Here is a 27,981-nt window from a genome sequence, read left to right as displayed (position 1 = left end):
GAGATTCTACATATTAATATTTACAATGGTCTGTCATGCACATAATATGACATATCTTGCGTGCGGGCAAGAGACTCTCTGCCATCATAAACATATAAACAAATATATTTGTGCATAAATATATATGTATCGCGTATGCATCCACGGGGTGCGCTCCCGGTTGGGCCACAGCGCCACGCACTTTCTCTGCAGCCTTCTGGGCCTGCGTGGACGGGCCCGGGCCTTCTGGGAAGCGGAATCCCCAGGAGCCCGGGTCGCCTAGCAACCGGGGAGCGATCGCTCGGCGCTCGACGGCGGCGGCGCGGCCGGGGCGCGGCGGCCCGCGGTGCGCACGCGCGGAGGGGCGGCGGCGGGCGGGTGGGCGCGCGCGCGCGGGCGCCGCTAGCCGGGGCGGAGGCGGCGGCGGCAGCGGCGGCGGCGGCGGGGGCCGGAAGCGCGCGCGGAGGGTGCGGCCCGGGGCGGGCGGGCGGGCGGTGCGGGCGGCGGCGGCGCCCGGATGAGGCTGGTGGGCGCGGCGGCGCGCCGAGCGGCAGGTGGGCTGCGCGCGCGCGCGGGGCGCGGGGCGAGGCGGGGAGGGGCGCGCGGCCCGGCCCGGGCGTCCGTTCACCCCCGCGCCGCCCTCTGCAGGTCCCAGCGCCCCGCGGGAGGGTCGTCGAGCGCGCTCCGGCATGCCCCGCGCCGCCGGCCCGCGGGAGCAGCGGCACGGCCCGGGCCGGCCCGGCGGCGTCGCTGCGGCGGGCGCGAGCGGGATGCGGCGGCCCCCCGGGCCCCCGGCGCGCCGGCGCTGACGCGGGCTCCCCGGCCGCCCAGAGCCCAGTTCTCCCGAGCCCGGCCCCGCGCGGATGCCTCCCAGGTGAATGCAGCCCGCCTTTGGGGTCTTTGGGGTGCCCGTGGCGGGGGCGGGGTGGGGGGTGGTTGGTGTCCGTAAGAAAAGGACCTGGGTGCCCAGAAAGGGCGCGGGAGATGGGTGGGAGCTGGCGTGGCTCTGGCGGTGCGACCGTCCAGCCTGAGGTCCTCCGGGGGCCACTGGGCGTTGCAGGTTCTCTGGTGGGGGTCGCCGGCGTGCAGCACGCCTTTGCCCGAGCCCCGGGGAGAGTGGGGCGGGAGGAGTCGTACGTGGGGTCCCGAGGAGGCTCAGAGCTCGTGCCTGTCGGTGCTCGGCCCGGGAGTCGTGCCCGTGCCCTTCTGGCTGGAGTGGCGAGGGAGGGAAACGGGGCTTCCTTCTGCAGCTTTCATGCTAGTGATTTATTTTTATTTTTATTTTTTTAAAGCTTGCTTGAGGTACCTGGATTTGCAGTACCGTTCCTAATAGTTCCATGCATACATCCTTCTGATACCACTGGCCACCCACGTGTCTGCTTCCCAGAGGCCTCTCCTTCTCCCCACCCCACCAAACTCAGTTCTGTGAACTAGTGTTTCAAAGACTTTGTGGAGGGCCCCAGATCTATCCCCAGGGATATAGCGTTTGCCTTGCACGCGGGAGCCTGTGGGTTCTGTTTCCCCGCGCCCAACGTATCCCTCATTTATAGTTTATCGTCTTTTGTAGGAAAAACAAACCTGCAGTTGTGTGTGTGGTACCGTGCTAATAACAGCACAGGAATTCGCCGGATGAAGTAACATTTGGTGTTCCTTGAAGCCCTTTCAGGAGCTGTATGTTTAGACTACGGAAGGTTGACGTTGCTGAAGCCATTCGTTGCATCTAGTGAATGGACGCATTTCAGTGAGCTGGTTTTGGAGCCACACTCAGGGGCTGCCTTGGCCCTTACGGTCTCCGACCCTGTGGGGTGGGGGGAAACCGGCCTCCTGCCTGCAGAACATGTAGTGAGCCCTTTGAGCTCGCTCTAGCCCTCAGATAACCTCTTTTATGTCACGCTAAGAAAAAGTTCTAACATTGGGCACTTGCAGATATTTCTGAACCCAGCCTGCTGTAGGCCAGGAAAACGTACCCTGGGGAAGTACGCAGGGCATGATCGTATGGAAAGTAGGGAGCGAAGAACTTAGTATCTGGGTTCTGGCCTTTCTACCATGCACAGCACAGCCTCAGCAGGGCAGGACCCCGAGGGGGCAAGCTTGTTGCACTGGAACCGCCTCTCTGAGTGAGGGACTCCAGAGATGATTGTGCATCCCCTTCACCTGGCTTCTGTGGGCTGCTGGTCACCTCTCTTTGGCCTATGGATGCTTAAGTCATCACACTTCAGAGGCACGCCACAAAGCAGAAGTCTGCTGAGCCGTCACATTAAACTCTGTTTGAACTGGTTTCAGGAGGCCTGGAGTTAACCTCGAAAACACCATTTTGGTTTTACGTCTGAAGGCTGGAGGCACAGATGAGCAGTCAGGCATTTTCAGAATAGGGCGTGAAATCACCACTGACTCATTGTATTTGAAGGTATCGAGACCAATTTGTTGTCGATCATTACTACTCTAGTAGTCATCATAATAATGATCATGGAGTTGTTTTGTTGTTGTTGTTGTTGTTTTTTTTTTTTTTTGGCTTTTTGGGTCACACCCGGCAATACATAGGGGTTACTCTTGGCTCATGCACTCAGGAATTACTCCTGGCAGTGCTTGGGGGACCATATGAGATGCTGGGAATCGAACCCGGGTCAGCCGCGTGCAAGGCAAATGCCCTACCCGCTGTGCTATCGTTCCAGCCCCAATGATCATGGAGTTTTAGTTATATTTTCTAGCTTAAAAAGTAAAAAGTGTCAGGAAAAAGATCTGCTTTCAACCTTGTCTAACCCAAGCCCAGAAACGTTTAAATTTTTAATTTATTTATTGTTTTTTGAGTGACACCCAGCAATGCTCAGGGGTTACTCTTAAGAGGCTCTGCACTCAGAAATCCCTCCTGGCGGTTCTGGGGGATCGTATGGGATGCTGGGGATTGAACCCAGGTAGGCTGCATGCAAGGCAAACGCCCTAACCTCTGTACTATTGCTCTGGCCCCAAGCCCAAAAACTTTGAGAATGAATGTCACTGTGGCTTCTTTAGGTGATAGGGAGTGTTTGTTTTTGTGTTTTGGTTGTTGTTTATGGTGGGGTGCAGGGGCGAGGTGAGGGCATACCTAGCAATGTTGGAGGGAACAAGGTGCTTCCCTTGGATTTGGGGAACTGTGCAGCGCCAGGGATCAGACACAAGCCCCACACATGGGGCACACAGTGCCCTCCCACTGACCCTCATTCCCCACGCTTCCATTCTTGCAGCTAATGGATGCTTTTTTAGTGTGTGGTTTCTATGAATGAGGTTTGGCTCATTCACCGCCTGCTTCTAGCTGTGTTTAAGACTGGGTTTGCGTTGCTCCATCTAAATCAACTGCTTCAGGATGTCTGCTCTCACCAGGTTCTCGTCAGCCTTGGACACTTTGTTCATGCCCGGGAGTATCGTTTTGCGACATCTGGCCAGGGCATATGCCTGTGACTATAGAATAATTGCGTACTCATCATCAGACCAGTGTGGGTTTTGGGGAGGGGCAGTATGGGCAGGGCCACACCTGGTGCAGTGCTCCAGGGCTGCTCTGGCTGTGTGCTATGGAGACCGTGTTTGGTACCGAGGATTGAACCTGGGTAGCCAAACATAAGACAAAGTCCTTGACCCTCTTGTACTATCTCTTTCGGCTTTATATCACTTGTATCACGTGCCATCCCATTGATCTTTGATTTGCTCGAGTGGGCTCCAGTAACGTCTCCATTCGTCCCTGTCTCGTGTTAGTATAGCCCAATGGTATCTGCTCGCTCCAGGCTTTATATATACCCTGCAATATAAACACAAATGATTTTTGTTTTGTTTCCGGGCACCTACTGGTGCTCATGGCTTATATCCATGCAAGATGTCAGGGATCGAACCCAAGTCAGCGGCATGCAAGGCAAGTGCCTTACCCGTTGTGCTGTCATCCTGAGCCTGGTGTGGTTGGCTTTTTCTAATGGCAGTTAAGAACTTGGATTTCTTTTTACCTTTCTTTTTTATATGTTTTAGTTTAGTCATTATGAATTAGAGTTATTCATCATTTGTTTTCAGACGTCCAATGTTCCAGCACCGTTCCCTTTTGCTCCATCGCTTTGCTCCTCTTGTACTATCTTGAACCGGGGTCCCCAGTTCCCCCACCACCACGCCGCAGCCTTCCTTTGTGACAGGCACTTCCTTTTCTTAAACGCATCTTTGGTGTTGTGGTTTACAGTTGCCGTTGTGCTCGTATGAGCTGCAGACTGTTCAGTTGGCTTGGGATGTGGAGTAAGGTGCTCCTGCCGGGAATCCCGTTCCAAGCTCAGATCCCAGTTTGTTTCCCTGCTCCATTGTCTCACATTCTCCTGGTGCCTTCTGCAATCACTGACAAAATCCCCCCCCCCCCCGTTTTTTTTTTGCATAATCGTTTCCTCTTTGCTCTTTCCTAGGATGAATGAAATGAACCTGAGCCCAGTGGGGATGGAGCAGCTGACTTCATCCTCCGTGAGCAATGCCTTGCCAGTCTCCGGGAGTCACCTGGGCTTGGCCGCGTCCCCCACTCACAATGCCATCCCTGCTCCAGGTGCGTGGCGGCGGCGGGGCTGGGAGGGGTCTCGGCCCCTCATTGCCCTGTCTCTGAACGGGGGGCAGAGACCCTTTAAAAGGCGGATGGCAGAAAGCAGGTCTAGATGGTGACTCCCCTCCAGTGCCCTGCGGAGTGCGTTCTTCCGAGTCCTGCCTCTGACCGGCAGTAGCAGCTCTGTGGAGATTGTACTCCACAGGCAAAGTCTCCCGAAGAGTTTCGCCAGTGACAGGTCAGAGAGACAGTGCAGGCGTTGGAAGGGTTTAGCCAATGAGTCGAGAGGGTATTTTAAAATTATTTTGTAACTTTTTTTAAAAAATTTTTTTATTAGAGCACCGTGACTTAACAATTTCTCCTAGTTGATTGAGTTTCCAGGCGTGTGGTGTTCCGAGACCAGTCTGGGGCCATCAGTGTCCCCTTCCCTCCGCCGTCATCCCCAGCTCCCCTCTCCACGCCCTCGCCCGCCTCCCGACAGAGAAGCGTGGCTGTGTGAGTACCTTGGATGCTGTCATCGAGAAAGCACCTTTCTCCGTTCAACAGGCCTGCCGGTGGCAATCCCGAACCTGGGCCCCTCCCTGGGCTCGCTGCCTTCCGCCTTGTCCCTGATGCTCCCCATGGGCATCGGGGACCGAGGGGTGATGTGTGGGCTGCCCGAGAGGAACTACACCCTCCCCCCGCCACCGTACTCCCACCTGGAGAGCAGTTACTTCAGAACCATCCTGCCCGGTAAGCGGCGCCCTCACTGCAGACTGGGGCGAGGGCAGGGCACGCGCTCTTCCCCGCGCTGCTCCAAGGCTTGGGTCACAGCGCTTGCCTCTCGCGTCACCACGGCAAGACACTGGTCGTTTAGAAGACATTTTTGTTTGTTCCGAGGGCCAAAGGGATCACAAGGGGAGAACTGATCCACACAGTTGGGTGGGTGGTGAGAGGGGTTGAAGGCAGGGCACTGGGGTCCTTGGGTCAGTGGGGGGGGGGTTCACGGTGAAGGGTGTGGCATTGGAGCTCCGTGCATGGAAACCGTGAGTAACAGTGTTGCAGACTACAGAACATCAATGGTGAAAACAGTTGACAAAGTTAAGGTCAAGGTTTCTGTTGTTGCCGTTTTGAGCCATGCCTGGCAGAGCTCAGGGGGCCTGTGCTGTTGTATGGATGACTGCAAGGCCTTCCCTCCTGAACTCTCTCCAGCCCTGAGACTCGGTGGATCGGGCTGGGGACTGTCTTTACTGTCTTTCTACCCAGTGCGCTCAGGTTTTTCTCCTGGTGGGGCGTGGATATAGGATTCTGGACATCGAACCCTGGTTGGCTGCATGCAATGCAAGCACCCCGCCTGCTATACTATTCCTCCACCCTACACCCAACTTTTATTTTTATTTATTTTTGAAAATTTTTTAATGAAACATGGTGAGATACAATTGCAGACTTACATTTTTGTGATTACGTTTTAGTTATACAATGGTTAAGTACCCATTCCTTCACCAGTGCCCATTCTCCACTACCCGTGTTCCCAGTATCCATTCCGCTACACCCCCCATTCCCTCCTCTCCCCCCAACCCCCCTGTGGCAGGCACATTCCCTTTTATTCTCTCTCTCCTTTGGGGTGTTATGGTTTGCAATACGGTTACTACGTGGCCATCATTTTCGGTCTATAGTCTACTTTCAGCACGTATCTCCCATCCCAAGCAAGCCCTCCAAGCATCCTTTACTTGGTGGTCCCTTCTCTGTCTGAGCTGCCTTTTCCCCCAGCATGTGAGGCCGGCTTCTAAGCCGTGGAGGAATCCTCCTAGTCCTTATCTGCACCCAATTTTTAATAGTAATTTTTTTCTTTTTCTATCTGGTTTTCATTATTAGCCCTTTTAATGATTCTTACAGTATACTGAACAAATGTTCTTTTTTAAAAAGTATATATATTAGTCTTTTATCATTGAACAGTTAGTGTGTGTGTGTATTTTTTTCTTTTTTTAGCTAAACCTGGCAGTGCTCAGGGCTTATTCCTGACTATGTGCTCAGGAGTTTCTCCTGGAGGTGCTCCGGGCACCATATGGGGTGCCAGGATTTTTTTACTATCCTAGGATTTGTGAGGGATTCCAGCTGTCTCCATAGGGCTGGAGAGGTAGCTCAGTGTCTAGAGCACATGGTGTCCCCAGAGGAGACCCTGGCTTGGCCCCAGCTCCGAGCTGGGGGAGCCCCTCAGCATTGCTGGGTGTGGCCAGAAAACAGAACTTAAATAAGTGTAGCCTTTGAATGACTGACTTTCAGCAAACTTCAAAGAAATACTTTCATTTTTTCATTTTGAGTTTTATAGGAAAAATTTAATTATGGTCTGTATTGCTGTTCTAAATCTTATCTATTAAACATAAGAAGTAGACAGAAAGGGCTGGTGTGATAGCACAGCGGGTAGGGCATTTGCCTTGCACGCGGCCAACCCAGGTTCGATTCCCAGCATCCTGTATGGTTTCCCGAGCACCACCAGGAGTGATTCCTGAGTACAGGAGCCAGGTGTGACCCCTGTGCATCGCCAGGTGTGACCCTCACTCCCCCCCCCCCAAAAAAAAGGAAGTTGACAGATTACTTAGTTCTAAGATGATGTCCAGTGTCTGGAATTTCCTCTGTTTATTTTTTTGCTTTTTTTTTTTTTTTTTTTTTGGGTCACACCCAGCAATGCTTAGGGGTTACTCCTGGCTCTACACTCAGGAATTACTCCTGGCAATGCCTGGGGGACCATATGGGATGCCGGGGATCGAACCCGGGTCGGCCGCATGCAAGGCAAACGCCCTACCCGCTGTGCTATCGCTCCGGCCCCTGGAATTTCCTCTGTTTAACAGGGCGCCACAAAGTTCCTGATGGCTCTTTTCTCTCCTCAGGCATCTTGTCGTATTTAGCAGACCGACCGCCCCCGCAGTATATCCACCCCAACTCCATAAATGTCGACGGTAACGCAGCCTTGTCCATCGCCAACAACCCTTCGGCGCTCGATCCCTACCAGTCCGGTGGGACCGTCGGATTAGAACCGGGCATCGTGTCCATGGACTCGCGCTCCGTCAGCACGCACGGGGCCCAGAGTCTCCACGCTGGCGATGGCCACGAGGTGGCCTTGGAGAGCACGATCACCATGGAGAACGTCTCTCGGGTGACCAGCCCCATCTCCACCGACGGCATGGCGGAGGAGCTGGCGATGGACGGTGTGGCCGGAGAGCACCCCCCGATGCCCAGCGGCGCCCGCAGCCACGAGGCGCTGGCCGTGGAGTCCGTGGGCAGCAGCCTGGCCGCGGACCCCGTGGGCCACGGCGCCGTGCTCCCCCTCCACGGCAACGGCCTGGAGCTGCCCGTGGTCATGGAGACGGACCACATTGCCAGCCGCGTCGGCGGGATGCCGGACGGTGCCCTGGGGGACTCCATGCACACCGTGGCCATGAGCAGCAACTCCGTAAGCGTGGCACTCTCTACCTCACACAACCTCGCCTCCCTAGAGTCCGTTTCCCTTCACGAAGTTGGCCTCAGCCTCGAGCCCGTGGCCGTCTCCTCCATCACCCCGGAGGTTGCCATGGGGACAGGCCATGTAGATGTGGCTACCGACAGTCTTTCTTTTGTACCACCTTCTCTGCAAATGGAAGACTCCAATTCGAACAAGGAAAACATGGCAACCTTGTTTACGATTTGTGAGTGTGCTCAGCCTCTTTCTCTTGGAAACATTGACACAAGAGGGCCATCGCCCCCTCCCCCCCCCAGGGTGATTCAGAGACGGTAGAAAGTGATTAGGCTTTGTGGGACTTTTCTGTGCCCTTAGAACTGTGCTATTGTGTGAGTGATTCCCCACCCCCAGTAGGCTAAATAACATTTCATTGGCTCTTACAGTGGCTTTCCAAAGTAAGGGAAAATGGTCATTTTTATATATTTTACAGATAGCGCAGTAGTAGCTAAGTTTTTTTTTTTTTTTGATGTTTCATAAGTAGAGTTAATTTTGGGGTAAACTTGATTTAGGGGTAAGGTAGTCTGTGAGATACATACGCCTTCCGCTTTTACAAAATAAGATAAAATGTATCAGATGGGTACTTTGTTTTATTCCCATGGAGAATTGACAATGAATACTAGTGCAAAATTTTCCACTCAAAACGGATCTAAATGACCACAGACTGGGGTCAAGTAAGGATTTTATTTACGGGGTAGCAATAACAAAGCAGTATTGAAATGTTGATTTATTAGGATTTGTTGGTGTCACGACATGGTTCGTTCTTGCAGGGAATGTGCTGATGTTTATTATAGGGCAGCCCCTGTGCTAGATGCTAGAGGGAAAACGTAAGAGACAGAACACGACGGGGCCAGACCCCGGGACAGTGGGGAGGGCGCTCGCCTTGCGTGCGGCTCCCCTGGGTTTGACCTCAGCACTCTGTGCGTTCCCCTAAGCCCTCCAGGGTGGTTCCTGGGTACAGAGCCAGGAGTCACCCCTGAGCATTGCCAAGTATGGCCCCCCAACCAAAGCAAAATAGCCTCCCCATTCCTCCCCCTCCCCTCCCCTCCCCCCTGCCAATAAAGCACATAACTGATGAGGTGCTGTTGCAGGGGTTGGGTGTGGAGGTGCTGAAGGGGGTGAGGGGGTGCCTAGGCAGGGATGGAACTCCAGTGAAGACTCTCCAGGGGTGCTGAGTGACGGACAGCCGTGGGCTGTTCATTCGGGAACTGCAGCATCCCCGACAGGACTGGGCCCACACGTGGCCTAGTGGTTAAGCATCCCGAGTGGTTAAAAATTTCTGGAGCATTCCATCGGGGTGAAGGACAGGTGCCGAGAGAAGGCGGGAGCAGAGCCTGAAGGGTTTTCTAAGTCCAGTCCAGGGGTCTTCAGGTCAGAAGATCTGTTGCAGTTCGAGGCTGACTAGTTTGTTGGCGACAAGCGGATTACATGATACCATAATCTGTGTCTTTGCAGCCTGCGAGAAAGGTAATGAAGAAGAAAGGTAGAGGGTGGAGGGTATCTATTGAGAACACCGTAGAGCTTATAGATTGGAGAGAGAGTGTGGCACTACCTGGTCCCCTGAGCACCACCAGGAATAAGCCCTGAGCACCGTCACGTGTGACTTCAACCCCCCTCCCCCCAAAAAAAAGAAGAAGAAAACTTTGATTTCTCACACTGGTAAACTACATAGTTGTGAAATATTTATTCTGGTAATGAATAGCAGAAAAGGAGTACATGCTTTCATCTTTTTTTTTTTTTCAGTGCTGTGAATCCAAGGTCTCGCACGTGCAAGGCTGCTGCTCTACCGCTGAGTTCATGCCTGGCCTTGTGGATTGGGTTGATTTGGGTGTTTACTATTTTCTTGAGGACTGGTGGAGTGACCAGTTTTAGATAGCTAATGAGAAGTTGAATCTGAAACTCAGAGATGTTTTACTGGAAATGCGTAGGAATTCTCAGCATTATGGGTGATTTTTTAATCAGGATCGTGGAATTGGGGTGGAGTGTGGAATGACAAGTGGCTCGGAATATTAATGATACACAAGCCCAGGAAGAGATGTCGCAGCAGGAGACTCTGCAAAGCAGAGATGGCTCCTGGCACTGTAGAAGCCAACCAGTGGGAGAACTTTTGGAGTATGAAATGAAATTTGTAATTTATAAATTTTTTAACTTAGGAATATAATTAATGTGGGCCCAGTGATCTGGCTGTTGGTAAGAGGTAGCCTCAACAAAGCCAATCGCTTTGTTTCTTCAAGTGAGCAAGTGCTACCTTTGACATGTGGGGTCTTTTTTTATTAGTTTGGTATGGGGGCTTCACCCAGGAGTGCTCAGGGCTTACGTGTGTGTGTGTGTGTGTGTGTGTGTGTGTGTGTGTGTGTGTGTGTGTGTGTGTGTGTGTGTGTGTGTGTGTGTGTGTGTGTGTGTGTGTGTGTGTGTGTGTGTGTGTGTGTGTGGTGGGAGGGTTGGGGGTCGCATCTTAGTGGTATTCCTGGTTCTCTGCACAGGAATGGTGATGCTCGCAGGGCTAATGTGGTGTTAGGGATTCTGACTGGAGTCAGCTGACTCCTTAACCCCAGTATTATCTTTTTGGCCCTATATTTACATTTTACTGGTTTGTAAATGTGATGCTCAAGGGTTCCTCAGGAGTTACTCCTGGCAGTGCTCAGGTGACAATATGAGATTCAGGAAATCCAGCCTGGGTTGCCACATGCAAGGCAAGCGCCTTAACCTACTGCACTATCTCTCCGGCCCACACATTTACGTTCTAAAGTGTACAATTCACTTTTTTTTTTTTTTTTGCTTTTTTTTGGGTCACACACCCAGCGATGCTCAGGGGTTACTCCTGGCTTTGCACTCAGGAATTACTCCTGGCGATGCTTGGGGGACCATATGGGATGCCGGGGATCGAACCCGGGTCGGCCGAGTGCAAGGCAAACGCCCTACCCGCTGTGCTATTGCTCCGGCCCCTACAATTCACTTTTGTATTAGTGGGTATTAGTATATTGACGAAGTTTTGCTGGAGAGAATCATCTAATTCCAGATATCTAATTCCTCTAATTCCAAGACATTATCACTTCATAAATAAACTGCATTAGCAGTTAGTTCTTCACCATCATCTCCTTTATTCCCTATTTTTAGGCAACTACAAATCTGTTTTATGTGTATACCTATTCTGGACGTTTTGTGTAAGTGGATTCATGCAGTTTGCCTTCCGGACCGTGCCTGGAGTATCATATCGCGGATCAGGCATTATTACTTAGGAGTGTGATGGCACTCGTGGATGAAGTGGCCCCTTCAGCTACAGTTCATAGTCTGGGTGTGTAGTGTGCTGTACCATCTAGGTATTTCCCTTCACCTGGGGGGGAAATTGTATCCCTGTCATTGATACACGACTCCTTCAAATTTGGCCGGATACAGCCCCGTTGTATCGGGATATTGCGTGTATCTTGTTGATGAGCATTTGTTTCTCGAGTTTGGTTACCTTGAGTGATTCTGCGGTGGACATTTATGTACAGGTGTTTTTGTTAATTTTGTTGTTGTTGTACCACAACTGGCAGTGCTAGGGGTTACTCTTGGCTCTGATTTGGGGCTGGAAAACTGCCAGGAGTAAGCCCTGAGCACTGCTGAGTGTGCCTATCCCTCTCCCCTCCCCCCTCTCCCCTAGCCCAAGCATAAACTCCAGCCCTCTGAGTTATCTCTGTAGTAGCCTGCAACTGTTTTGTTGGGGACGGGGACACCCAGTGATGCTCAGGAGTTCGGGCGCTGCACTCAAGAATTACTTCAGGTCTTTAGGGATCGTTAGAGATGCCAGGGATCAAACTTGGGTTGGCTGTGCGCCAAGCAAGCCTCTTCCCCTCCGTACTGTCTGCCTTCTCCCACACCTTTATCTCTATTCAGTTTTTGTTGATTTTTTGCATTTTGGACCCCATTGATGTGCTCAGGGCTTACTCCTGTCTCTCTGATCTTTAGGTCTCACTCCCAGCAGTGCTCTGGGAAGAGCCTTGTGGAGTGCTGGGGGTTTGGCCCAGATTAGCTGCATGCAAGGCAAGCACTGGTACTACCTCTGAGTTCCCTACCTTTATATATACATAAAGTAGAATTGCTGGGTGCTTAGCGTTTGGAGTACTTGCTAAGCTGCTTGACAAAGTTCCTCGCGCCTTAACCTTCCGGCCCTAGTGCACTTTAAAGAAACCTCTAGGTAGTTTTGTGGTGTGAGATCTGAATCGCCTTAGGAGGTGTGATTCCTCTTCTTCAGAGCATTAGAAAGTGAGTTCTGATTGTGGGGCAGAGAGAGCGCAGCGGGTCAGGTGCTTGTCTTGCACGTGGCCGAGCAGGGTTTGGTCCTTGGCACCCGGTTATGGTCCCCATGTGCCTGCCGGAAGGAATCCCTGAGCACAGAGCCCCAAACCGAGAACCCGAACACCAGAGGGAGATGGTAAGATGGCATAGGCGTTCAGGCGCGGGCCTTGCACGTGGCTGACTAAGGCGTGGTCACCGGCACCTCATACTGTGCTCTGAGGTGAGACCCCTGAGCACAGAGCCAGGGGTGAGCCCTCAGCGAGCTGAGTATGGCCCGACCCCCCACTCTCCCGAATTCTTGCAGAATAAAAGGGATTTAATTTTTTTTTTTCTGAGGGCCATAACAATAGTACAGTGAGGAGGGCATTTCCCCTGCGCATGGCTGACCTAGATTTGATTCCTGACCTTCCATATACCCTCCCAAACCCGCCAGGAGTAATTCCTGAGCACAGAGCCAAGAGTATCCCCTGAATATTGCCGGGGGTGGCCCCCAAAATAAAAAAAAAGTGAAAGAAAGAACAAGAAATATGCTTCATTTGGATTGTATAGTTTCTTTTGGATTGGTTAATGCCTGATTACCCAGTTAGTTCTCAATAACCATACCTTATGCTATCGACCTTTTTAAAAAATTTATTTTAGGTACCATTTTTTTTTTTTTAGGCACTATGGTTTTAAAAACTCTTACTGGTAGGGTTTCATGCACAAAACGTTCTGTCAGTTTCCACTTCCCACTAACATTGACCCTGGGTCTCTCCCCACACCTGCTGCCCCCACCCCCATGTTAAGCTTCCTAGTGAAGACGAGTTCTCAGTTTCTATAACCTTTGGGCATTTGTTATTCCCTTACTATGTCATTTTATATCCCAAATATGAGAGAGACCGTTTTGTATCTGTCCCTTTCTTGACTAGCTTCACTCAGTGAGTACTCTCCATATCCATCCACATTGAAGCAAATTGCATGATTTCGTCAGCTATTGCAAAATTATCTACCTCGAGACATGCAGGAAAATAAGTGCTCAAAGGTTACCAAAGGAGCTGGTTTCGGGTGACCTTTCACTTTAAGAACACCTGAGGCGGGCAGAGAGATAGTACAGCAGGTAGGGGATTCCCTGGCACACGGCTGACTGGATTTGATCCCTGACATCTCAGATGGCCGCCCAAGCGCCACTAGGAGAGATTCCTGAGTGCAGAGCCAGGAGTAACCCCTGAGCATCACTGTGTATGCACTTCCCCAAAAAAGAACACACGAGGGTGCCACGAAGACAGGGAAAACATAGGAGGATTACTGGTCCATCAAGCAAGCAGAAGAAGAGAGAGTAACTGCTCTTTTAGAACCCGTTATTAGAAAGAGAGATAGGATGGAAGGTGGTGATCAGGGGTGGAGCTGAGAGATAACTGTCCATAAGACACACCAGATGACAGTCATTAACAGTTTCTCTGGGTGGCGAAGGCAGAGCCAGGGAGCAAATGACCTTTAAACGTTCTCTCCTGGCAGTACAGATGAGGCGGGTAGTGAGTGAATTCAGGTCACGGTTAGGCCGCCCGTCAGTTCATTGATGCTGCGGCTTCCGGGTCTGCCCTCACGTCCTGCCCTCACCTCAGGGAGGTCTGGGCAGCTGATTCTCTGTGTGGGGAAGCCTGTTCTTGGGTATTCTTGGGGTTCTCCTCCAGAACCCTGACCCGGCGGTCACTCACCGTCCCGAATTCTAACTGTTTCTTAGGAGCAGAGAGGCCGGGAGGTGGGTGTTGGCTGGGCTGAGATGCGTGAGTGTCTGCGCCGTCCCAGGCAGGGCTGTGGACACCGGGAGAGGCCAGGAAGCCCCAGGACACCAGGTCCTCCAGAGCCCACACTGGGGGAGGGCAGGGAGGAGAGTCAGATCGTGCGTCTGATATTCCAGAGAGAAAGACCCACGATAAGAAGAATGTGGCGGGGAAGAGAGTCCTCAGGACGGGACTGCAGTTTTACTTCTTTCATTATTTACTTGCATGTTTTGTGGGGAGAGCCACACCGGCAGTTCCCAGGGCTTACTCCTGGCGCTGTGCTCAGGGATCACTCCTGAAGGGGCTAAGGGTACCATATGGAGTGCCGGGGATTGACTCCAGCTTGGTCTCATGCAAGGCAAGTGCCCTACCCACTGTCGTATCTCTCTGGGCCAGGACTGCAGGTTTGTTGGGGGTTTTTGGAGGGGGCCACACCCACTGGTGCTCAGGTCTTACTCCTGGCTCTGCACCCAGGAATCATTCTTTTTTTTTTTTTTTTTTTTTTTCTTTGCTTTTTGGGTCACACCTGGCGGTGCACAGGGGTTACTCCGGGCTCATGCACTCAGGAATTACTCCTGGCGGTGCTCAGGGGACCGTATGGGATGCTGGGAATCAAACCCGTGTCAACCGCGTGCAAGGCAAACACTCTACCCGCTGTGCTATCGCTCCAGCCCCCCAGGAATCATTCTTGGCTGCCTTGGGGGACCATATGGGAAGCCAAAGTTTGAACCCGGGTAGGCTGTGTACAAGGCAAGTGCCCTTTCTGCTGGACTATCTCTCCGGCTCCAGGACTGCAGTTTTAAACGAACAGAGAAAGCATCCCTGGAAGGTGACCTTTGAACATAAGGAAGCGAGGGAGTGATCCCTGTGGAAGTGTGGAATGGCAAGTGCAAAGGCACGGAGGCAGGAGAATGCTGGGCACGTTTGTGGAACGGCAAGGAGGGCGGTGAGCAGAATTGTGCATTCAGGATGGCAGCCACCAGCCCAAGTGGTTGACTGAGGACTTGAAAAGTGCCTCATTCAAGGGAGCAAAGAGATCGTACAGCAGGTAGGGCCCTTGCCTTGCATGCGGCTCACCCGGGTTTGGTCCCTGGTATTCCAGATGGTTCCCTAAGCCCACCAGGAATGATATATGAGTGCAGAGTCAGGTGTAATCCCCGAGTCACCGGTAAATCCCAAAAACAAAAAACCTTTTTTCTTTCTTGCATCATTTTGAATCACACCTCACTGTGCTGGAGACTTACTCTTGGCTCTCACTTGCTGCCTCTTACGCCACTTAAGTAGACTTTTTTTTTTTAAAACAAATGGGAAAGATGTTATTTTCTAGTTTGTGTATTTCAACTATTTTGTGAAAGAATTTGGAAAGTTTGAATTTAATGGTTGACTAGTAAGGTCATAAACATTACTCTTTCTGGTTTTGCTTTTTTTTTTTTTTGTAAACATGACTCCTTTTGGGCCACACCCAGGAGTGCTCACTGCTCACGGCTTTAATCCTGGTGGTGCTCAGGGGACCATATGAGGTGCCAGGACTCAAACTCAGGGTGGCTGCCTGCAAGGGAAACATCTTACCACTGCATTCTCTCTCCAGCCCGCAAACAGTACTGCTTAATAGTGAAAGGGAAGTAAGAGCACAAACACTGATGAAGAAGGGTCCTCGGACTTGTAAAAGTAAAGTGATTGTAAGCATCAGCAATAGTCTGTGACATTAATGCCCTCTTTGACCACGTAAACAGACCATATGAACGGTTTAAAAAAGGATTAAAGATATGTCTGCAAGAATAACAAGGTTCTACTTGTCTTCCTGAAGGGCAGACTATGTAGTCTTAATAATAGTCCACCCTAAAACTTGGTTCCTCAGTTTGTTTATAGTGAAGCAAGAAAAAATAGTGGTGATGCACTGACCTCAGACCCCACTGCCCTGGAATGTCATCTCTGTCTTGGCTTTTCATGACTGGTAGCATTTCTACTTAATTTTCTGGTGTACTTTGGTAGAAAGGAATCTTCAGGACTTTATGACATATGTAAAGGTGTTATCTTCCTTTTTTGTTTTTGTTTTGGGGCCATACTCAGCGGTGCTTAAGTCTTACTCTTGGCTGTATGCTCGGGTCACTTTTGGCAATGCTCAGGGGACCATAGGGGGTGCTAGGGATCAAACCTAGGTGGGTTGCATGCAAGGCAAGTACCCTACCCGATGTCTAGCCCAAGTACTAATCTCTTTTTTTTTTTTTCTTTTTGAAAGCAGGCAGAGGTGGGGCACACTCAGCCGTGCTCAGGGGTTATTTCTGGCTCTGCACCCAGGAATTACTCCTGGTGGTGCATATGAAATTCTAGGGATTGAACCTGGATTGGCCTGCTTTGGAAAAGCTATACCCTCTGGACTATCGCTCTGGCCCCCCAAAAGGTGTTATCTTCTTAGGACAGGTGTATGAAGTGTAGTTCTTAAAATAATGCAGTGTCAGGGCCAGAAAGATCATACGGGAGTTGAGACACCTGCCTTGCATACGGCTGCCCCGGGTTCAGTCGCTGGCACCATATATGGCCCCCCGAGTACCTTCTGGAGTAACCTCTGCATACAACTGGGCATGGCCCCAGAATAAATAATGGTGACAGTAATGTAATATTTTTGATTAGCTTTTATGAGAAACTTGTCCTTTGGATGCAGAGAGAAAAGTCAAGTCTTGCTGAAGAGAGACATAAGCTTGGACTTTTGATCAGAGTATTTGTACTATTTTTTTTTTTCTTAGTGAAGTAAGATCATTTTTATTGAACAAATCTTGCTTAGAAAGATGTGAGAGGAGAGAAAGAGAGGAAATATGTGTTCAATAGAGAACACAGGCTTCTCCAGATGGGGGGGAGTGGGGCAGGGGGAAAGCCAGCAAAGAAACGACAAGCAAGGGAGATGCGTGTTCAAGTGAGAGCATGGGCTTGAGGAGCAAACCTAAGTTCTGCTCTGACCCGTCCCATTTCAGGAATTGGTATTGACGTTAAAAGCAGGAGGCGGTGTAGTCTCTCTTGCAATTAAGCCCACTCACATCTCGTATTTCCTGCCCACAGGGTGCACGCTGTGTGACCGAGCCTACCCGTCAGACTGTCCTGAGCACGGGCCTGTGACCTTCATCCCCGACACTCCGATCGAGAGCAGAGCCAGGCTGTCTCTCCCGAAGCAGCTCGTTCTCCGCCAGTCCATCGTAGGAGCGGATGTTGGTAAGAACCCGGAGTCATAAAGTTCCATCTGCATCAAGTCGAAGACTTCGTGGGGGGTATCCCCCTTCTTAAAGACAGAGTCGAGGAGAGAATCCTGGTTGGAGTCTTTGCAGACCTGACCCTCAGGGGCTGGAGCGATAGGATAGCAGGTGGGGCGTTTGCCTGGCACGTGGCCGACCTGGGTTTGATTCCCAGCATCCCATGTGGTCCCCCGAGCACCACTAGGAGTGGTTCCTGAGCAGTGCCTGGTGTGTCCCCCAAACCAGAACCAGCAACAAAATAAGATTTCTATTCTTAGCTATATTATTCACGAATAAGTACCATGACAAAATACTTCTTGGAATTTAGTTTCTTTTATAGAAGTGTGAAAATCTCACTATTAGAAACCTCATCACAAAAGAGGGAATGCTTGTAATGTTATTAATACTCCTTAAGGAAAAAGGGATAAGAATACTTTGAGAGTATATTTAGCGGTGATTGAATTGACTGTAGTTTCTGAATTCCTCCATTACTTTGAAAAATAGCAAACCAGGTTCATTATTTCAGCAATAATCTAGTCGCAAGTCTTCTGCAAGCATTAAACAGATTCAGTGGAACAGTTCTTTGTTTACAGACAGTTGCGAAAGTCTTCATTTGTGATAGTTGCTTTCCTTTTTTTTGTTCTTGGGCCATCCCTGGTGGTGTTTGTTTGTTTGTTTGTTTGTTTGTTTTTTGCTTTTTGGGTCACACCCAGTGATGCTCAGGGGTTACTCCTGGCTCTGCATTCAGGAATTGACTCCTGGCAGTGCTCGGGGACCATATGGGACACTGGCAATCGAACCCAGTTCGGCCTCGTGCAAGGCAAACCCCCTCCCTACTGTGCTATGACTCCACCCCCCGTTGGTTTTCTGGAGACCATGAATGCCCAAAGATCAAACCTGGGGCTCTTGCATGCATAGCATACGGTCTCGCTCTTTGAGCTGTCTCCCCAGCCCTGCTTAACTTATTTTCTCTTTCTTCCTGTTTTTGATCCACACTTCTTGTCCTTGGAGCTATCCCTCGCCCCCTCCCCGCTTTTTTTTTATTGTTGTTAAGCAGGAGGTTGGGGGAGATTCCCCAGCAGTGCTCCGGGGGCCTCTCCCCGTGGTACATGGCCTCTCAGGACGGGCAGCTTCATGCTAGAGCCTCAGAGCGCAGCTGCTTGGGGCCAGTAGCGCCAAGAATTATTGGGCCCTTTCCCGCAGTGCTAGGGGCCTCCAGGGTCTCGCCAGACAGTGCTTGAGGGCCACGCAGCGCCAGGATTTGAACTCAGGTCCTGGCACATGCAAACCATTTATCCCTGACCACTGGACTATCTTCCAGGCCCCTTGCTTTACTTTTTTTTGTTTGTTTAGTTTGTTCGGGGACCACACTCACCGGTGCTCCAGGCTGTCTGCTGGCTCTGTGCTTAGGGATCACTCTTGGTGGCACTCTGCAGACCCTATGGGGTGTCAGGGATTGAACCCAGGTCGGCCCTACGTAAGGAAAATGCCCGACTTACCGTGATATCATTCTGGCCCCTGACCTTGCTTTATCTTTTTATACTGGAATAATGTTCTCTGTTTACTTTGTGTATTAACTCTAAGAACAACATTTGGAGGGAAACCAGTGGTCTGGTTTTTTGTATCCCTCAACCCTGCTGGGTTCAGGAATTTCTGATACTGCCTCTTCTGAGTCCTGTTCCATTTTCCATGTTGACAGTATAATCCGTAAGATGGAGCTACATGTCAGGGATGCTAGAACATCACTAGGTTCACTGACAGTAAAATTCTTTGCCTGGGTTAAAGCTCCTTTCTCTTCTCTGTCCTACCAAGTTTTTCCGTCATTGATTGTGTCATTGGTGTCCTTCCATCGACAGGCGTGTGGACGGGAGAGACCATTCCAGTGCGAACGTGCTTTGGGCCTCTCATCGGCCAGCAGAGTCACTCCATGGAAGTAGCCGAGTGGACGGATAAGGCAGTCAATCATATCTGGAAAGTCAGTGTAAATGAAACGTCTCTGTGACTTTGGAATAGGATTTGTTTGTTGGGGGTTGTTTCGGGGCCATACCTGGTGGTGCTCAGGGCTTACTCCTGGCTGTGGGCTCAAGGGACCACATGGGATGCCGGGGATCCAATTTGGGTTAACCGAGTACAAGGCAAGCACCCTACTGTCCATACTGTCTTTCTGATTTCTTTTCTGTGCCCGGGACAGCCTGGCAAGCTCCTTGTGGTGTATTCATATGCTAAATACAGTAATAATCATGGGTCTCATTCCCCCGACCCTGAAGAGCCTCTAATGTGGCATTGTTAGGAAGGATGAGTAAAAAGAGGCTGCTAAAATCTCAGGGCTAGGACGAATGGAGACGTTACTGGGCCCGCTCGACCAAATCATTGATCAGTGTCACAATGACGGTGACAGAAGTCTTTGTTTTGGGGCTATACCTGGCAAAGCTCAAGGGTTACTGTTACTCTTGGCTCTGTTCTTATCACTCCTGGCGGTGCTCAAGGGACCATATGGGATGCCAGGAACCAAGTTCACCATGTTCAGGGCAAGCACCCTACTGGCTAAACTATCTCTCTAGCTCCCCCCTGTCTTTGGATGTCATTATGTTGAGGTATTACGTATGATATAAAAATAAAAGCTAGTAGAGATTCACTTAGTGCCATTTAACTTTCAGTCACTTAAGTTTTTCTGTTCTGTTGACTAACATACACAAAACTTACCAACTGTTGGATCTAGGTGATAACAGGATTTTAATAGCCATTTTGCCAGATAATTCAATGATTCTGAATTTATTTTCTTGGTCAGCGGGGGGCACAGATCGTGTATCAGAGGTTCCCAGATTTGACCTGTTGCCCCCTTTTCAGGTCAAAACAAAACAAAACAAACTCATTGGGAACTCTTCCCTAAGTGAACAGAAAGTGTGTCCCCCAGAGCACCCCAGGGGCCACTCACAGTGCCCCACCCCCAGGTTGCTCCAGCCCACCGCCGTCACCTCATGGACAGTGTCACCCAGTTTGGTTGATGTTTGTTGAAAGCCCTGGGCCAGAGCTGTGGTTCCTGGGCCAGTCCGTGTGTGCAGGCCCTGGCTTCAATCCCTGGCAGCACAGAAAACTGAAAAATTGAAAGGAAAAAAAAAACAAACAACAAGCCAAACCTAAAAATGTATAATGAATGTCTTATTTTGTAAGAGTTAGAATATTCCTAAAGTGTTTAGCATGGGAAATGATACAGAATTAAAAGCTAAGGTTATTTCTGTAGTTTTCTAGTAGTGGGGCTAGGAAGGCAGATTCACATCTGGAGGTATTCCTGTTGTTTCCCTAGCACCACAGGAAAATAAACACCAGCAAGAGACAGCTATTCCCCTACTAAATGTTTACGTGGGATCATAGTTAAGAGATCCGGAGTGAGGCTGGCACATTTGAAATGAGTAGGGGGGAGGGGTGTTGGAGCAATAGCACAGTAGGTAGGACATTTGCCTTGCATGCGGTCGACCTGGATTCTATTCCCAGCATCCCATATGGCCCCCCGAGCACCACCAGGAGTAATTCCTGAGTGTAGAGCCAGGAGTAACCCTTGAGTATCGTTGGGTATAACCCAAAAAGCAAAAATAAAGAAATAAGGGGGAAAGTGAGTCTTGCGGTGATTGGAATCTGTCCCCAGGGATCCGATTTTGGTATTCAGAAGAGAACAGTGAGTGAGCAGTGCCAGGACCACTGGAAAAATAACTAGAAGAGATGGTTTCCGGGCCAGCTCAGTGACAGAGCAGTTGTGCTGTGTGTGTGAGGCCCAGGGCCCATCTCCAGCACCGCCAGGAAAGGAAAAAGCTGTTGTTGGCTCCTGGCCCCTGAGCCTGCCCAGTATCCGTCAGCACCCAGCAGCAGCGGGTGTGGGAGCGGGCGGGGGCTGCTGCTTTGTCTTCTCCAGCCGTCTAGTGGGAGTGATGCAGGAGGCTGCCGCTCTGTGCACTGGGCAAGGGGGCCGGGGGGGTGAGTGGACGCCCGCTGTGGGAAGGCAGCGGTCCGTGTTCATGCCGACTGAGGGAGGGGTCCCTGCTCCGGAGCCAGTGAGCTGACCTCGGACCTCCCCAGCTGGGCCCCTGGACATTCACTTCCCTTCTGTTGGCAGATCTACCACAATGGAGTTCTAGAATTCTGCATCGTCACGACTGACGAAAATGAGTGTAACTGGATGATGTTTGTGCGCAAAGCCAGGTGAGAGGAGTCTTAGGAGACTCGTTTGCTTCTCAGTAATCAGAAATGTGTGTGTCTTTGGACACCCCTGTGATGCTGAGGCTGTCCCTGGGACGCTGCTCAGAGAGCTCTGCTGGGCCAGGGTCAGGCCACTCCTCCTGCATGCCAGCTGTGCACACAGACTGCCAGCCGACCCTTGGACCTTTTCCTGCCTCAGGAAGTAGTTGGAGTCTTTTGTTTATTATAGTTTAGTGGGCCTCAGGGGCTGGTTTCCCAGGCAGTGCTCGAGGGCTCGGGGCCACTCCTGGCAGCAGTTAGCCTGGCAGTTTTAGGGCCCAACGGTGCTAGGGGCCAGCCGACCCCAGTGGTGCCCAGAGGGCTACGCATGCCGAGAATCAAAATGGGGCCCTTCGTGCCGAGCCTGTGTCCAGCCCTTTGAGCTAACTCCCTAGGCAGAAGGTAGTTTTGATTTAGGTGGCTGTTTTTGTTTTTTTGAGCCACACTCAGCGGTGCCCAGGGTTTACTCTTGGCTCTGTGTGCAGGGATCACTTCTGGCAGAGCTCAGGGGGCCGTAAGCATTGCCGGGATTGAACCTGTATCAGCTGCGTGCAAGGCAGGTACCCTACCTGCTCTACTCTCTCTTTGACCCTGGATGTTTTTTAATATGGAAATGCCCCACTGGGGGCTGGGCGGGGCTTCTCGGGGTGGGAGGGCGTTTGCTTTGCATGTGGCTGACCCAGGTCTGATCCCCAGCATCCCACATGGTCCCCAAAGCACCGCCAGGAATAATTCCTGAATGCAGAACCAGGAGTGACCCCTGAGCATTGCTGGGTGTGACATCAAAACAGAACAAAAAACAGCCCCCCCCCCAAAAAAAAAAAAAAGCAAATGGCCACAGAGTATAGTGGTCTGTGCCTTTGCATGTAGCATTTTCTATTAGGGGGGATTATGTGTCTAGGTCATATGTCAAATTCATACGCTTGATCTATTAAATGTAACAATTTAGGAACCGGGAGGAGCAGAACTTGGTGGCTTATCCCCATGATGGAAAAATCTATTTCTGCACTTCACAAGACATCCCTCCTGAAAACGAACTGCTCTTCTATTACAGCCGGGATTACGCGCAGCAGATCGGTAAGTCCACGTCAGACTTGGGGGTTAGTGCCCAGCGTGGGGACAGCAAGGACCACGGGAATGCTTGGGTGACCGTGTACGTGGCAGCTGAAGCAAACCACATTCCCATGTGTATATAAGGCTGGGGTAGTTGTGTGTGTGTGTGTGTGTGTGTGTGTGTGTGTGTGTTGGGTTTGGGAGCCATACCTGGTGGTGTTCAGGGATCACTCCCAGTGGTGCTCAGAGGATCATGCCATGTTGGGTATTGAACCCAGGCTTCAATGATCATTTCCAACTACTATTGTTACACTGGTCCCTTCTTTTATCTTACCCACCCTCTGTCTGCATACACTTGTGGTAGATTCCAACCACTGACCAGTCCTCCTAGCGCCTAAGGACATCATGTTTTTTAAGTGACAAAAATATGGAGACAAAAGAAACAGGCTGGAGAGCTAGTACAGGAGCTGAAGGGCTTGTCCAGTCGTGCAGTTTGATCCCTGGTGCCGCATTTTTGTCCCCTGAGCCTCGCCTTGAGTACACTGTGAGCACAGTTGGGCTTGGCCCAGAAACTAAAAACTGAATATGAGTGTCTTCTTTTTTTTTTTTTTTAATTTTGGTTCTGGTGCCCACAGCTGGTGGTATTCAGGACTTACTCCCGGCTCTGTGCTTAGGAGACTGTATATGGTGTGAGGAATTGAACCCAGGTCAGCCACATTGACGATAAGCACCTTACCTTAACTCTCTGGCCCAAGAGAGATAATGAATATGAATCTCTGAATTAGAACATTGATTTAGGGAATCTGGAGTGCAACTTGAGTTCGTAGAAGAAAATCTCATTGGCCAGGTTTAATTTCCATAGACTTTCTTTGCACTGTCAAAGTTTGACAAGTAATATTTGAGATTTGGGGGGGATTATGTCCTTGGAGAGAGGTTTAGGACACACCTGGTGGTGCTCAGGGGCTCCTCCTGGCTCTGCTTCTAAGGGACCTCCGGTGGTGTCTCAGGGACCTTACGCAGTGCTGGGGATTGAACTGGGTCGACTGTGTGCAAGGCAGATGCCAGACCTCCTGTCCACACGTTCGAGTTTGTATGTTCTGCTAAATGATAAGTATTTTAATATAAGATTGGTGCCTTCTGTTCCAGTATTACCAAGGGCTTTCTGTATCCCTGGAATACGATTTTAGGTGGAATAAAGATAGACATTTAAATTTTACAAGTAGTGGGCTAACTGGAAATTTGGGAGGAAGGGAGAATTCTTAGCAACATTCAGGGCTGGAGCGATAGCACAGCAGGTAGGTATTTGCCTTGCATGTGGCCAACCCGGGTTCGACTACCGGCATCCCATATGGTCCTCCGAGCACTGCCAGGCGTAATTCCTGAGCAAAGCCAGGAGTAGCCCCTGTGCATTGCCGGGTGTGATCCCCCAAAAAGCAAAAAAACAACATCAACAAAAAGCACCATTCAGCATTAAGAACAAAGTTTCAAGCTTAAGTATCAGGATACAGTGAGTGATTTGGGGGGCTGGGGGTGCTTCCTGGCTCTGTGTTAAGGGCTGGTCCCTGGGGGTGCTTGAGAGTAGATGCTGGGCCGGGTCTGGCCAGGGTTGCTGAAGCAGCTGTGTCCAAGGCAGGTGACTCCTGTACTGTCTCCCCGGTCCCTCACGGAGTGATCTGATCACTTCCTTCAAAGGTGTCCCTGAGCACCCGGACGTGCACCTCTGCAACTGTGGCAAGGAGTGCAATTCCTACGCGGAGTTCAAAGCCCACCTGACGAGCCACATCCACAGCCACCTTCCCAGCCAGGGCCACGGCAGCAGCCACGGGCCCAGCCATGGCAAGGAGAGGAAGTGGAAGTGCTCTATGTGCCCCCAGGCGTTCATCTCCCCATCCAAACTGCACGTCCACTTCATGGGCCACATGGGCATGAAGCCCCATAAGTGCGATTTCTGCAGCAAGGCCTTCAGCGACCCCAGCAACCTGCGGACCCACCTCAAGATCCACACGGGTGAGTTATACTGAGCCATCAATGTGCGACATTCGACAGCGAGACATCACAGTCGGAAAGGCTTGGTAGCGAGACAGTCGGTCCTAAGGACAGGCTTGGAAAACGTATCCCCGAGTGAGCCGAGCTGGCTGTCAGCAGGACCTCCCTGGGCGGTAGCAGGTGGTCACTGCCCGGCACGGAGACCCTCAGCTCTGCGGGTGCTCACATCACGGTGTGAAGGGGAGGTGGGAAGTGCAAAACTGCAGTTACAGTTTAAGGTTTTGATTGATACCAAAAAAGAAAATAAGACACCCAAAAAAAAAGGAAAAGAAAAAGAAACGGAGCCAGATAGAAAGTAGGGTAGGTAAGGGCACTTGTCTGGCACAGTCGGACCGAGTTTGATCCCCAGCACCCCATCTGGTCCCCCCAGCCCGCCAGGAGTGACTCCTGAGCACGTTGCCGGGAGGAAGTGCTGAACAATGCCAGGTGTGGCCCCCGAACCGAGACAGAACAGAATCTGTGTTTGGTCTGACCAGGGGCCTGCTGCAGGACGGGCCCACTTCCCTCCCCCAGCCGGTGGACACCGCTGGCGCCTGTGTCTCAGGCTTCTGTGTCCTAAGCTCCGTGCAAGCCCACCCTCTGCGGAGTCGGAGTCTCCCCGCCAGTGCTGGGGATTTGAGGGTCACGCCTGGTGGTGTTTCCGGTGGTGCTGGGGGCTGCTGGGACCATACACGTGGTGAGGGGGATTGAACTCGGGCCCCTGGCATGGAAGACATGGCATCAAGCTGCTGAGCTCTCTCCCCAGCCTCATGACCAGACCCTTTACCCGCACTCCAGACGTATTAAGAAGTAGCTGTTTCATTTTTCTTGTGTTTGGTTTTTGGGCTGTACCTGGAGGTACTTGGGGATCACTCCTAGTGGGGCTCAGAGGACCCCATGGGGTGTCAGGTTACCCGCATGCAAAGCAAGCAACCACCTTACCTTTTTATTTATTTTTTTGGGTCACACCCAGCGATGCACAGGGGTTACTCCTGGCTTGTGTACTTAGGAATTACTCCTGGTGGTGCTCAGGGGACCATATGGGATGCTGGGAATTGAACCCGGGTCGGCCGCGTGCAAGGCAAACTCGCTCCCCGCTATGCTATTGCTCCAGCCCCATGAGGCTGATACATTTTAAAAAGAAAGCAAGAAAATGTATAAATCTGTAACTGTACCCTCACGGTGATTCACTAATTAAAAATAAATAAATTTAAAAAAAAAACCAAAAAAAAAAAGCAAAATAAATAAATAAATTGTCTTTCCCATCAAAAAAAAAAGAAAGCTAGAAACTGCAAGAAGTAGGTCGTAAAATGTCTTTGCCATAGAATTGTATTAGAATTGACAGGGTAGGTTTGGTGCCACTGCAAGTGATTTAAAAATCATAGCCATAGGTGATGTAAAAAAATACTTTGTGTCAGCCGTAGACACTGCATATTTCAGTTAGTGGTTCTCAAAGGTCAGACATGTCAGCTTTGCGAGCCTCCATTGTAGAGTATAAACCTGGTTGCTTGGAGTGGCGGCAGACCTGAAAAGGAGCGTCCAGTGACCAGTTGCCTGTCCCAGCCCTGGCCACGCGCCCGGCCACGCGCCCTCTGGTCCGGAGGCGGTGCGTGTTCTCACGGTGCCTCGCTCCCCGTGCAGGTCAGAAGAACTACAGGTGCGCGCTGTGTGACAAGTCCTTCACCCAGAAGGCCCACCTGGAGTCCCACATGGTCATCCACACGGGCGAGAAGAACCTCAAGTGTGACTACTGCGACAAGCTCTTCATGCGGCGCCAGGACCTCAAGCAGCACGTGCTCACTCACACACAGTGAGTGACCCCAGCCAGGCCCCCACCCACCTCACCCACACAGTGACCCCGGCCAGGCCCCACCCACCTCACCCACACACAGTGACCCCGGCCAGGCCCCCACCCCACCTCACCCACACACAGTGAGTGACCCCGGCCAGGCCCCCACCCACCTCACCCACACACAGTGACCCCGGCCAGGCCCCCACTCACCTCACCCACACACAGTGACCCCGGCCAGACCCTCCACCCCACCTCGCCCACACACAGTGAGTGACCCCGGCCAGGCCCCCACCCACCTCACCCACACACAGTGACCCCGGCCAGGCCCCCACCCACCTCACCCACACACATGCAAGGCAAATGCCCTACCTGCTGTGCTGTCGCTCGGGCCCCTCTATGTTATTGCAGATGTTTGTGGTGCTTCTCTATGATAGGCCTTAGAAAGTCTGATTCTAGACTGGTCCAGAAAGTCTCTGACAAATGAAGAGTGTGCCTCTCAGTTGTCATTTGGCAGCCCCAAATCAGATGCCTTTTCTTTTGTTTCTTTCAGAGAACGCCAGATCAAGTGTCCCAAGTGTGATAAACTGTTCTTGAGAACAAATCACTTAAAGAAACATCTCAATTCACATGAAGGAAAACGGGATTATGTCTGTGAAAAATGTACAAAGGCTTATCTAACCAAATATCATCTCACTCGCCATCTGAAAACCTGCAAAGGACCCACCTCCAGTTCCTCGGCACAAGAGGAAGAGGAGGAGGAGGACTCTGAGGAAGAAGAACTAACAGACTCCGTGGGGACGGAAGACTGTCGGATCAACAGTGCCGTGTACACAGATGAGTCTCTCTCTGCACGGAAATAAAATCAAGAAGCAGACTGACTTTGGATGGAGGAGACGAAAGGAGCAACACACATAACCAGTTACCCACTACAGTGATGTTTTATATAAAATGGTTTCCCATTTCCTTCCAGCCAGCCGCCAGAGCAGACTGCACAGGGGTGGATAAAGCACTTACAGCGGAGTGTCCTCGTGAAGACACTTTAGGACAGGCGGGGGGGCGGAGAGAGCGTGTGTCCTGTTCTGAGAGTGACCGCCTTTGATGTCTGTTCTTTATTTACACGGTTATCTGCCGCCGGGTCAGACTCACCAGCTTTATTGCAGCTTCATCTGTTTCCCTCACGCCCCTTTGACTTGGTGGCACTCTGAGCTGGGTCCCGGCCTCAGGCCTCACTGTCATTCCGATCGCTGTTCTGTGTTTTTGTGTTTTGCTTTTGCCCACCAGTGTGACTTAGACTCAACCCGAAACATACTTGGGAGCCAGCAGTATGAGTTCGGCACTGTGCGGCTCACATGTGAAGCACTGTCTGTCCTAACTCCCCCTGGGGGGGCAGGGTAGTCTTGCTTCCCCAGATTCCAGATGTCTAAAGGCCCACACAGAAGTGTCCCCAAGCTTGGGCCCTGTGTAGGCAGTAGACCAAGATGGATAAAAGAGAGGGGAGGGGCTGGAGCGATAGCACAGTGGGTAGGGCGTTTGTCTTGCACGCGGCCAACCCAGGTTCAATTCCCAGCATCCCATATGGTCCCCCGAGCACCGCCAGGAGTAATTCCTGAGTGCAAGAGCCAGGAGTGTGACCC

General features: G+C 51.3%; 1 protein-coding gene across 4 annotated transcripts; it reads left to right on the top strand.

Moving 5' to 3' along the window:
* Positions 1-494: 494 nt before the first annotated feature.
* On the top strand, positions 495-27,981 carry PRDM4 (PR/SET domain 4). 4 transcript variants are annotated; one of them, XM_055118257.1, is made up of 11 exons: positions 495-533; positions 4,386-4,519; positions 5,060-5,245; positions 7,381-8,175; positions 17,078-17,227; positions 19,104-19,228; positions 21,356-21,441; positions 22,427-22,554; positions 24,223-24,537; positions 26,197-26,365; positions 26,898-27,981. In XM_055118257.1, the coding sequence occupies exons 2-11, from the start codon at positions 4,387-4,389 to the stop codon at positions 27,205-27,207; spliced, it is 2,397 nt and encodes a 798-aa protein (XP_054974232.1). In that variant the 5' UTR covers positions 495-533; position 4,386; the 3' UTR covers positions 27,208-27,981. The 4 variants fall into 4 exon arrangements, with proteins under 4 accessions (XP_054974232.1, XP_054974230.1, XP_054974231.1 ...); XM_055118255.1 differs by lacking the exon at positions 495-533 and adding an exon at positions 688-853; XM_055118256.1 differs by lacking the exon at positions 495-533 and adding an exon at positions 690-853 and having other exon boundaries at positions 19,104-19,222.

This window comes from Sorex araneus, chromosome 10 (assembly GCF_027595985.1).
Source record: "Sorex araneus isolate mSorAra2 chromosome 10, mSorAra2.pri, whole genome shotgun sequence".
Taxonomy (NCBI): Eukaryota; Metazoa; Chordata; class Mammalia; order Eulipotyphla; family Soricidae; genus Sorex; species Sorex araneus.
This window is presented reverse-complemented; position numbering and strand designations above follow the sequence as displayed.